Source organism: Mercenaria mercenaria, unplaced genomic scaffold (genome assembly GCF_021730395.1).
Source record: "Mercenaria mercenaria strain notata unplaced genomic scaffold, MADL_Memer_1 contig_722, whole genome shotgun sequence".
In the NCBI taxonomy this organism is placed as follows: Eukaryota; Metazoa; Mollusca; class Bivalvia; order Venerida; family Veneridae; genus Mercenaria; species Mercenaria mercenaria.
In genome coordinates, this window is record NW_026463618.1 from 1 (window position 1) to 13187 (window position 13187).

The window sequence follows — 13187 nt, forward strand, 5'->3', positions numbered from 1 at the left end:
ATTCCGGTTTAGCGACAGTAAGCTTGTCTACATTTTCCATACAATTTCCAAAATAAATACTGGAAATTTAAAAAAAAAACATGGAAATACACACGACATCAACACAAAATAGCACAGCACCAGAATGACTGCGGAAGTTGTCCAGAGTGGTGTGGCATTGTTCCTGTTCATTTATGGTTACAGTTTCCAAATGTCTGGTGAGTCGTGTAAAATATATTGTATTGTCATTTGATACTGTAATTGTTTATTAATTATTTAAGTTCATTCTAAAGCCCTCAACAGACGGTAGGTTTTTGTTGTATACAACACCAATTAAATTTAAGATGTACAGCCAAATGTTATCGTGTGTACGATGCTATTCTTTAATTTCGTAAATCTTTCTTGACTTACAGATTAGGACATGTTCTATTTTGAAAGTTTTGCCTTAGTTACGTACCACCCACGTTGACAAGCAACAAATTGGTATAATTAGTTGATAAGAGGCAAGTGAATGAAATTCCAGAAACAATCGCTCAAAAAGTAAATACAAATCTGAATATAAAATGAGAAAACCAACATAGTGCCTTTCCGACCAGCATCTGCGCAGTCTTGTTCATGCTGTTCGCTATGAAACGGTTTCTCTAATTGCAATAGGCTTTGAAAGCAAACATCATTGATCCTGACCAGACTGCGTGGATGCACAGGCTGGTATTGATCCATGCTGGTCGCAAAGCCACTATGTTGGTTTTCTCATGGCCTGGCTCATTTGTGTCATGCTTAATCAAATTCATGGAATATTATTTTTTATTAATAATGATTACATTCTTTTCAGTACCTGTTGCACTATGTTTACTAGGTAAAGCTCTGTTATTTATATGGGAGTGGAATACTGTCTGAATGTGAAAGATGTACAATTTTAAAATTGTACATCTTTGAGATAATTAGTGTTGTACAACTAGAACTTAACGTCTGCTGAGGCCTTAAGGTTCTTTATCTTTTCTGGAGTAATGGACCACTGTGCTTAAATATGATTTATCATGATGATTTATGAATAAATTAATAAAGACCTAGTATACATAATTTTAAAATATTTAATAAGTAATCAAGTTAGTATTCTGTAACAATGCGAATTGTATTGATTGTCAATTTTCAGAACCAGATATGATTATGTCTATTTTCAGAACCAGATATGAGCAAGTACAGTTATAGAAATGTCTTGGTAGAACAGATACTAAGGAAATTATAAAGAACAGAACATACCACATTTCCCCTTCTTAAAACTGGTAAAGTCCTGGTAGAGCGATGCAGTCCCAGTGAGAGTTCGTGATGAGGTGTCAACTGTAAATGTGTGGTCGTTAAATGATGTGCAGTCAGACTGATAAGTAACATTAATTTATAAATCAGTTCTGAGAGAAATTTTTGCTGAGCTTTGTGCAGGATACTCTTAAAAAATACATGAACCAGAATTTTATATTATATGTACAATGTCAGATGTACTCCAGACTTCACACATATGTTGATGTTTATACATATGTGGTGATTAATTTGTCAAGTGAAGAAATTTTAGGAATAATGTTAGTTGGTGACAGAACAGAAGTACACAGTCAAGTACAGAAGTGGACAACACTGAGTTTAGGATACAGAAAAAATCCGGTGACTCTGGCGAAACAACATACATAGAAAGATTATACTAGTAAAATGAAAACTTTTAGTGTATGGAATAGTTTGGAATCAGGTTTACCATTGACAGAAGAGACAGTATTTACAGATTGGTCTACACTTATCCTTATAAATTCTTTGTTATTCTGTTTTGCAGTACACACAAGCTGCCGCAACAGATCCTTCGATCGATTTTGTAATGTTTGATACTTTTGGCGTCGCAGAAGACGTCTCATGTGGATTTAATGTCGATGACGTGGTGTCCGTCATAACAGGACATGTGAGACCAGGATATACCGTAAGTATTGGCAAAACATAAACAATATGGATTTATATATGAATGATAAGCTTTTAAGTAAAGTATGTAATTAAAATGATTTCAGCGTTCTTTTAATAGGTCTTTCGAGGGAAAGATACCAAAGGACAATAAGCATGTTCAGTACCCTTAAAGAGTTGCTCTTAGGGAATATGCTTGTTGAACGATTCGCCTGACTGGTTTTAATAAGAGTAAATTTGCGAAAATAAAAAGCAATTTCAGAAATCCAAATATACAGAAAGATGAATTGAAATGGTCATCCTCAGATCTTCGTTTAGACGATCTTGTGCTCTAGTCAGATTTGCCGGTCACTTATACGCTTATATCTTTGAATGTAATGCTTCAATAACTTTTACATTATGAACAGTGTGTAGATAAGAAAGTAAAATAAGTTTGAACTTAGTGCAAAAAATATCGTTCTCTTTTTTTCATTTATAGGATTTGAATCTTAAAATGTGTTGTTTTTTTTTCGTAAATGAACAGATTTTGCCACTTTTTCAAACTGGAATTCATATATTTGAAACTTCCGTAAAGTGATGACATCATATTTTTACAGATATTTAACATTTTAATTTAAAAAACAACAACCCGGTCTAGATTAAATAAAAAACCTCTTGACTTGATAAGAACCGATACAAACCAATTTTCTGCTCTTATATGTTTGCTAACACATTGGTTTATATGTGACTTGAAACGATTTGAGTATTGTTTAAGTACTTAATGAGACTTTGCATTAAAATGTAGGCTAGAACATATCATAGTGCCCGAAGTCCGTGCATGTATAGTGGTGGAAATGCACAATGATTCCACAAACAATACCATTGAAGGCAATGTCATTTGCCAAAGCTTCCGACCTAGGGCAATGAGAAACGCTTAGTATCAGTGTACAAATAACCAACACTGGAATCCTGACTAGGGAAAGCAGTTACTCTAGACTTGTTCATCGATCATGTATGGAGCTTAGGGTACACATTTATCATTCAGGTTCTCAGGGCTTTACTGATTTTAATTTTATGTACATGACAGAGTTTACTGTTCAACCCTTTTAACCACTGTAAACAGTTCAAGGACCTAAACTGCTCAGGACTAACATGAGACATACTATCAATTACCAAGGACAAATCGAATAAGCTTGTTTGATCCAGAAGTATTTATCTATTTTAAAGGGTAGTTTGGTACATTTTGTGCGCATGCGCGAATGATTTCGGTGTGTTCAAAAAAGTTTAAGTGTGTTGAATTTTACTTATTTCTTGCTTGCTTTCCAAGAGAATCTCAATAATCAACGTCTAAATGGAAAAGCTAGAAGGAAACTATTGCTGAGGCTTTAAATCTAAGTTTTATCGCGAGATTTTTAACGACATTCACCGTTTCGTAAAGCGGTCGTTTTGTTTTGGCGCAATGCGGAAGTGTCGTCTTGATGCAGTTTTTTTGGCTGAAAAGTGAATTGGACCACTTGTCAAGGCAGCTTAAACGTTGCAATAAATGTAATCATCAGCTGCATCTTCACAACACCCTCAAGAAAACGACATTTGGTCAAAAATTAAAAGCAGTCAGTCCGAGCAGTGGGTACCGATTCCCCTCCAGGAGCCACCCGACCGGGTTCCCGAGGCGACGGCCTTGTGGGACGGACGACGGGATAGGCGATTCCGGTTTAGCGACAGTAAGCTTGTCTACATTTTCCATACAATTTCCAAAATAAATACGGGAAAATTTAAAAAAAAAACAGGGAAATACACACGACATCAACACAAAATAGCACAGCACCAGAATGACTGCGGAAGTTGTCCAGAGTGGTGTGGCATTGTTCCTGTTCATTTATGGTTACAGTTTCCAAATGTCTGGTGAGTCGTGTAAAATATATTGTATTGTCATTTGATACTGTAATTGTTTATTAATTATTTAAGTTCATTTCTAAAGCCCTCAACAGACGGTAGGTTTTTGTGTATACAACACCAATTAAATTTAAGATGTACAGCCTAAATGTATCGTGTGTACGATGCTATTCTTTAATTTCGTAAATCTTTCTTGACTTACAGATTAGGACATGTTCTATTTTGAAAGTTTTGCCTTAGTTACGTACCACCCACGTTGACATGCAACAAATTGGTATAATTAGTTGATAAGAGGCAAGTGAATGAAATTCCAGAAACAATCGCTCAAAAAGTAAATACAAATCTGAATATAAAATGAGAAAACCAACATAGTGCCTTTCCGACCAGCATCTGCGCAGTCTTGTTCATGCTGTTCGCTATGAAACGGTTTTCTCTAATTGCATAGGCTTTGAAAGCAAACATCATTGATCCTGACCAGACTGCGTGGATGCACAGGCTGGTATTGATCCATGCTGGTCGCAAAGCCACTATGTTGGTTTTCTCATGGCCTGGCTCATTTGTGTCATGCTTAATCAAATTCATGGAATATTATTTTTTATTAATAATGTTTTACATTCTTTTCAGTACCTGTTGCACTTGTTTACTAGGTAAAGCTCTGTTATTTATATGGGAGTGGAATACTGTCTGAATGTGAAAGATGTACAATTTTAAAAATTGTACATCTTGAGATAATTAGTGTTGTACAACTAAAAATTTAACGTCTGCTGAGGCCTTAAGGTTCTTTTATCTTTTCTGGAGTAATGGACCACTGTGCTTAAATATGATTTATCATGATGATTTATGAATAAATTAATAAAGACCTAGTATACATAATTTTAAAATATTTAATAAGTAATCAAGTTAGTATTCTGTAACAATGCGAATTGTATTGATTGTCAATTTTCAGAACCAGATATGATTATGTCTATTTTCAGAACCAGATATGAGCAGAGTACAGTTTTAGAAATGTCTTGGTAGAACAGATACTAAGGAAATTATAAAGAACAGAACATACCACATTTCCCCTTCTTAAAACTGGTAAAGTCCCTGGTAAGAGCGATGCAGTCCCAGTGAGAGTTCGTGATGAGGTGTCAACTGTAAATGTGTGGTCGTTAAATGATGTGCAGTCAGACTGATAAGTAACATTAATTTATAAATCAGTTCTGAGAGAAATTTTTGCTGAGCTTTGTGCAGGATACTCTTAAAAAATACATGACCAGAATTTTATATTATATGTACAATGTCAAAATGTACTCCAGACTTCACACATATTTTGATGTTTATTCATATGTGTGATTAATTTGTCAAGTGAAGAAATTTTAGGAATAATGTTTAGTTGGTGACAGAACAGAAGTACAAAGTCAAGTACAGAAGTGGACAACACTGAGTTTAGGATACAGAAAAAATCCGGTGACTCTGGCGAAACAACATACATAGAAAGATTATACTAGTAAAATGAAAACTTTTAGTGTATGGAATAGTTTGGAATCAGGTTTACCATTGACAGAAGAGACAGTATTTACAGATTGGTCTACACTTATTTTGATTTGACTTTTACACAGTGATTCCTTCAGTAAACAGCTAGTGATCTGATAGAATTGTGTTCATTATATCATACAGGTTTTGAGTGAAATGTAAAATTAATGTGTATTTAAATCAATCAAAATTTTTCAAAATTGGATGTTGAAACTTTACAACTGTTTAGTATTTCAGTAATCAGTAAGGGTTTTTGAGTGATTTCAATAAAATACAAATGAAAAAAAAAAAAAAAAAAAAAGAATCACTTTCAGCCAAGATGTGCTATTGTAAATTAAACTAATTGGCGAAGGATTCTGCATGTTGTATCAAATAGCTATATATGTATTTTGTAGTTCTTTGGATGTATCTTCTATCTATCTCTTTTCAAACCAAATTTTATCTCTTAAATCTATTGAAATTGCAATCAAAATAAATATTTCTTTTAAAAACAATATATTTAACAATTAAAAGGTATATTCAATAAGCCAGTACTTTGATACTATTCTTAGTCAGTGGTATTTATTTTTAGACTTGTCCTATTTTTTTTATTCAGTTTCTGGATCCCAATTTATTAGTTACAGTACACATTTTGGGATTCCAGCAATTTTCCACATCCCCATTACAAGGTAGTATTGATTTTTCATTGGTCCAGTGGTTAACTAATTTTAGCATAAAGTAAAACTGTTCTATTAATAGATTTTCAGAAAATCTGTTTGTGTATTTTTACATTAAAGTGGGATACCAAGTATAAAAAATTCATGTAAAAATATACTTTTATTTGATTTGAACATAAATGTTTAATATTATCCTGAACAAATTACAGGTTTTCTTTGCTTTGTATTAGAGAATTTTGGTAAATTTCATTGGTGAAAGGTCCAAGGTACTTTTCTCAAATAGTCAATTAACAAAAATTTTCAAATATAATATCTTGTGTAGTGAATGAAAAAGAAATTTATTTACTTCAGCACTAGTCAGTTCTGAACTTACTTTGATAAGTATTTGGTCTACTACACACTTTATATATTTTTATGGCCTGATTAGAAGTAGCCTGTTGGTTTAATTCATTATTTTAGTATAGTAAGAATTATTTGAGGTAGCTCAACACAACCTCTGGAAATTAGGGTGATTTATTATCATATATGATATAAGATAATTTTCATTGAGAGTCGTACATACCAAAACATTTTTGAGTGACAATTAGAAATATTTAAGATTACTTGAGGTGGTTCACTACCTGTTAGAAATATTTAAGGTTGTTAACCATCTGTTAGAAAATGATAATACGGTACGGTACTGGGACTTGTTTTAGTACTCTAAATGCAATTATCACAAAATGAAATTTTATAGGTGCTGAATTGAAGGTCATTTCCTGGTTATTGTCATTGTGTTTATTAATCACCCGCCACAAGTAGGGGTGGGGTGGGGGGGGGGGGGTTATAGGAATGGTCTCTGTCCATCCTTCCGTCCTGCCGTAACATTTTGTGTCCACTCTTTATCTCCTAAAACCCTTGAACATGTTGAAGGATTTTCATGAAACTTAGGTCAAATGATCACCTCATCAAGACGATGTGCAGAATCCATGAGTCAGCCATGTCGGTTCAAGGTCAAGGTCACAACTCAAAGTCAAATGTTTGAACCTTCAATTTTGTGTCCGCTCTGTATCTCCTAAACCACTTCAAGTGTGCTGTTAACAGACAGCTTTTGTGATATATCAGGAGTACATAATTCCAGACAAGCTGGTCTGATAATACACAAAATCGAGTTATTCCAAGAGCTTGTGCTCATATACATTGCCATTAAATCTGATCAAAATTGTTATGAAAATGTTCAAGCTAGAGCGTTAAAATTGTCAAATATTGCAACTTTTTGTATAACAGAGACAGATAACTCTGGACTTACTAGTCTGAAATGCCTGAAATCTAGCTCTTGCAAGACCCTATGGCCATACACATTGTCTATAAGTTTATTCAAGATTTCTTTAAATAAAAAAGATACAGTTGTAAAAAATGGGTAAATAGGGGCACATTACTCTTGACATACTGGTCGGATCATCACCATAATGCAACACATTCCAGATTATGTAGCCATGCATATTGATTTTTCACTTTGGTGAAGATTGTTGTAGTAATATTTATGCTGAAGGAGTGTTAACAATGCTATATAATTCATACTTAACTTTAAAAAAGTGGGTGGGGTAATATTACATCTGTTTTTTATGATGAAATGTCGATGTAAATGGTTTGGAACTATTTTGTTATTTAAAATTATGTTTTTCACACATGTTTATATTGTTTAGGCGTTTTTTTTTTTAATGAAAATATTTGTTGTTATAGCTAATTTGCCAGCCAACCCCAATATTCTAAAATGTTGGTACTTTCATGATAAAATACAGAATATCTCTCTTACATGTTCGGTGACCCCCAATTTTGTCCCCTTATTTTGAAGCAATTTTGAGACACAATGAATACAAAAAATATTTCAAAAATCTTAATTGTAGAAATAAAGGTATGCGATCTTTAAAAAAGTGGGTGGGGTAATTATATTGCCTTGTGAAAATGAATTACAGTATTATGTGAAAATCATTAAAATTTCATACTGACTTCATAGTATATTCAAACTGAATTGTAAGAAATACAATTATTTTACAACTGATAAAGATAGTTTGTGTTTTGAAATGTACCCCCCAATTTTTCCAGGTTTTTCAAATTTCACTTTTGTCTTGGCAGTGTGTGTAGAAAATGGCCGATATAATGTAAAAGAGTTCGGTGACCCACCCTTTTTTGTTTTTATTTGCAATAGATACTAAAGATCTTCAAACATGCAAAGTATGAAAAAATTCTTAATTGTAGAACAAATTGGACTGAAACGTATCCAACATCCTTAAGTTACGTAAGACTAAATTAATGACAAAATATACTACATTGTTCTAAACTGGACCCCGGTTTGCAATTTTCAAAGATTTCAGCATCTTTTTACAGTTTAAAGACGGGGAACACATTACATCTGATAATGAAAGATATTACATCACTGAACCAAGGAAAGAAGACCAGATTCACTGTGTTGTCTTCTTAGTGAGTGCATATGATGTGTACCAGGGATTTCTCAGCAAGGCGTACAAAGATAAATTAAAGGATTTGCAAAGGAAAGTTGATGATCTTGGTATGTACTTTCAGTAAAAATAGTGAATTTGATAAATGCTATTTCATTGTGTCAGGTTTTTAAACGTATACAACTTCCTTTACTCATTATTTATCTGCAAGTAACAGTTAAGCATGAATCAAAATTATTGGAAAATTGCATTAGACGTCTTAAATTCAACCAAATTGCAAAAGAGGACGTTTTTCGAAGTGGTGGTGAGCTTCATCTACTAAGCTTTTTAATTATTTTATATATAAAATCAACACGCCTGGCCTCTTATCAAATATTGCATAACAAGAGTTGTAAAACATATTCCCCCCACCTTTGCATGGCCTGCCGGAGGCAAGAAGGTATGTAGTTTCTTAACAAGAAAACAAAGCTCGACTATTCGTATTGTTGTCCCAGAAGCAAGAATATTACCTAAATGTTAAAATATCTGTAGAGTTTCAATCCACTATTTGCATTAGTTACACTTACATGTACAACTATAACCAAAAATCATAATTTGGCCAAAATTCTTGTCGGAGTTATGAGAGTTGATCCTGTGAGATTGGATTTTGACCTAAAAATAGAAACAAACGTTATATATATATCCTTAAATTACCTTGACCGAATAACCTTACAATCATAAAGGTAGCTTACTGGCTAGAAGTAGTCATCCTATGAAGAATGACAGCAACGTTTATAGATCAGAAACCGTTTTCAGTCACAATGTCACTTTGCCTTTGACTTACTAAACTCCAAAAAACAGTTCGGGTTATCTACCTTTGATGGATGACGACTGTTGGCCAGAACGTTCTTTAGTTATTGAGTAGAAACCGTTTTTTATTCAGTTTCAAGGTCAATGTGACCTGTAGGTGAGACCTTCTGACCAGTAAAACAATAGTTGCCATCTTTTGAGCACATGGAAATATACTATGAAGTCTGAGAACTGTGTACTAAAGTGTTATTTAGTTAATTAGCGTAAACGGTTTTCATTTTCAAGGGCACTGTGGTCTTGACATATGGCCTACTGAAGTTGTAAGTAATAGGGGTAACTTAGTTTCACTATGGAACAATAGGGCATTCTTTAGTTGTAGATCGGAAACCGAATGACCCACCGAGGGCTCATAGATGTAGTATTTGTATTTGTTTATACATATTGTTTATAGAATCTGTGTAGTGAGTATTTTGGCTTCAATAACACCGAAAAAGATTTTCTGTTTTCCAGAAATTCCATTTCTCGTTGTACTGACTAAATGTGATTTGATGCGTGGAGATATCACGGAGATGTTTAGAAGACGGGATATTCATGATGCTACAGAAAAAGCAAGAAAAATATTCCAAGTTCAGGAAAATGATGTCTATCCTTTGAAGAATTACAACACAGAAATTATGTTAGATCCAATGGTTAATATACCAGTACTCCTTGCGTTAGAGCAAATTCTTTATCACGCTTATGATTATCAAGACAGACATGACAGAGTAAATTAAGCATAATATAGAGACAACCATCAAACTATTGCCGCAGTAATCACGTCCATCAAAATTTTGTCGAATACATTTCTTAAAAAAATTTACGTCTCCAGGTCAGATAAATCCGAAAATCCAAGATTAAAACAATCTAGGCGGACAGCAGAAAGCATACAATACAAATATAGACATCTATAGATTACATGTAAAAGTGACAATATGTAAACTATGTCACATAAAAAACTAGGACTTTTTGCTTGGAGAATAACTGTTTTAGTACATTTTAGTATATGCTTTAACACTCGTATGGATAAAACTAGCTTTGCGAATATTCACTATCAGAAGTTTTCTTGCCATATGCAAGGGTCACAGTGATAGGTCAAAGGAAAAGGTTATAGCAAATATGAAAATACTAAAAATAAGCAATATCTATTGGAAGAATTACAGCTAAAGTAAAAGTAAAAAGTCTTAGTCACATTTTGTGTTGTGTTGTATGAACTGATAATTAAGATATAGTCTTTCTATCGGCTGCTTATTTTATAAGAAAACGTCCCCTACATAACGTTTTACAGAACGTTTCTCCTTAGGAATATTTTCTATTCATCTTGCTTATTTTTGTTTGCTTCAACAAAATCAAATACTAATAGTTGTTCTTACTATAGTTTAATAATAATAATCTATTATCATATATTTAAAATAGTCATTTGTTTTATGCTTGAACTGTCGTAGTATTTCATTGTCTTGTGTTGAAAGTATGTTGTTAACTATATTAATTTATTGATAAATAAGCTATGCGTTTGAAACCTTATTATATTATAGTTATTTACTATTACAAAGCATTATAAAGAAATTGCTCGTTTCTTCTGATGCCAAAATAAATTTCAGATAATAAACGCAAATTACATCGACGATTTTTACGTATCTCTAATTATTGGGAGGTCAAATGGTATTATAGTTCATAGAATACGTTTTTGTTTATTCTCTGAATTAATACATGCAAGTTTGTAAAGCATTTAAATTACTCATTTACTTATGTTCTTTAAATGGTAGAAGTAATTTCTAATATTGAATTCTTAAAATCTTAGGGAAGGGAACGGTTGTTCGAAAATAATCTGTTTAAGATTAACTTATTTAGTAGTGGGACTGTCATAATAAGAAATTTGATCATCTGAAGTATTGGTGACAGGAGCGAAGCTGAACCGGAATGAGAGCTATCTTTCTTCTGTTATCCTTGGTACTGTTGTGTGTATCATGGTGCTATTTATTCTCATGTAGTATTTTCAAATTTCTGTACATTTTGTTCATGCATGCATTCCGAAATAAGTGTATCTACCTAAATGAGCCACAGTATTCATTCAAGTTTCTTAGGATAAGAGAGAATGATGCTCATGTTAACTCTTATTTCAGTCACGATTCTATTTGATTAAATTACTTGTCGTTCTTATTTTAGTAAACGTTTCCTAGATTTATTTATTACAAAGCTAACTTTGAACAAACGTTCTTGGACTTTTATGTGTTCTAAGCAAAGTTTGTTGGTTTTTTTTTCTTATTTAGTTCCGGCTAGCTAGCTAAAGTCGTTTCCGAGTTAGAACTTTAGAATATTATAGCTTATATTTTCACTAGAAATTTCTATAAATCATTGTAAATGTAATAATATGCATTATCATGCAAATGCACATGTCTTATTCATGCCTTATTCACCATTATTTTGTATTAATAGAATCCTGCAACTGAAACACTTTTGGAACATTTATTTTAAATTCTACTACGACCCGACCCGATTTGTTTTTTTCAATAATGAAAGAATGTTAAAAGTGGACAAAAAGAGTTTCTTTGCGTCATGGAAATACTTAAAGTTATGCTCTTTCTGGAAAAATATTTAAAACGGCCGGTATTATTATACGTTGTTAAATATACAAACATGTACATGTGTTATGTCGAAAAAATGATGATCAAACACTTCGCCAAATATATCTATTTCCCCAATTTGTTAAGAGAAATAAATTACTTATGTTAATTATACTGATATCATTTTGCTCTTGTAAAATGCATGACTTGTATCTACTCTGTAATTTGTAATCTGTTATTGCATTTAAGCTTTTAATAATATTTTATGCAATAAATCTTATTGTTAATGTTGTCAATACATTAATTTATTTAGACCAAACATCTCCTAAAATATGTTGTTCAATTTCTGTGCTCCTACATAGGCTTAAAGGAACTGATGTTCTTAATAAGCGAAACAGCATGTCTCACCATGACAATGACTAATAGTCATTAATTTTATTACAATGCGTTCTTTATCAAATTTAATCGAAATTCTTCATATGTCGACTTTCATTTTGTATTCATGGAAATGATGTAAAGTTTGTCTTTCCAAGCATTTTATCAGTTGAGAGCCTGATGCTTAGAATAACAACAGGTCCTGCGAAGGACAGCTCAGTTATGTTCTCATATATATTCTACATATTATTCAGTGGAAGGCAATTTACTCATTGACAGCAAGTGTGGTGTATTTGCATTTTTTTCACAGAACATAAGTCCTGCGTGACCAACCTTCTTAATCCAAAATACAATAGATGTATTTATGTTCAATATAATTTCATTCATCAAATGCTATCGGTATTCTAATATCAAATAGTGAAATTAAACATTTTAAGGCAATACAAAAATTACTATGCATGAGATTATTGCTGTTATACCGAAGAAATATCTTACACATGTTTCTACACATTCTATATAGTTTCTTTATCTGTAGAACCGACATTGATAAGGCCTGTGCATGTTTTTGTATGTAAAAAGTTTCAGATCTGTATACGAGCAACTATCGATAAAGACTTTAAGCTCTATTTTTATCAACGAGCATGTGATTGCCGTTCAGTGTAAAGACTCAAAAGGAAAACCATTCACTGGCGTGCGGAATGATACTGTAGGCCAGTTTATATTTTCCTACGACAACTAATTTTCGATATGTGTAGACCATGTAATACAGTAAGGATGCGCATGCCCAACTGACGTCACGACCGGAAGTAAGAGTTCGTGAAGATTGAACATACAATATCAAATTATACACAAAATATACACTACATGAAACTATTTCTCAACTTTAAGCCCAGCATTTTACGAAGAAAAAGTATAATCAGCTTACGACTCAGTTTAATCTTAAGGATTTGACACGGTAAACCAGTTTATACATTTACACCTTTGGTCAGATACAAGTTGAATACAAACGAGGGGCGTTCAATATGTAATAT

At 32.7% G+C, this 13187-nt stretch overlaps 1 protein-coding gene across 1 annotated transcript; it reads left to right on the top strand.

The window, feature by feature from the left end:
* Positions 1–1287: 1287 nt before the first annotated feature.
* LOC128554758 (interferon-induced protein 44-like) lies at positions 1288–12031 on the top strand. The gene is made up of 3 exons (XM_053536068.1): positions 1288–1936; positions 8322–8502; positions 9692–12031. Exons 1-3 carry the CDS (start codon positions 1838–1840, stop codon positions 9952–9954), a joined length of 543 nt encoding a protein of 180 aa, XP_053392043.1. The 5' UTR covers positions 1288–1837; the 3' UTR covers positions 9955–12031.
* Positions 12032–13187: the final 1156 nt, after the last annotated feature.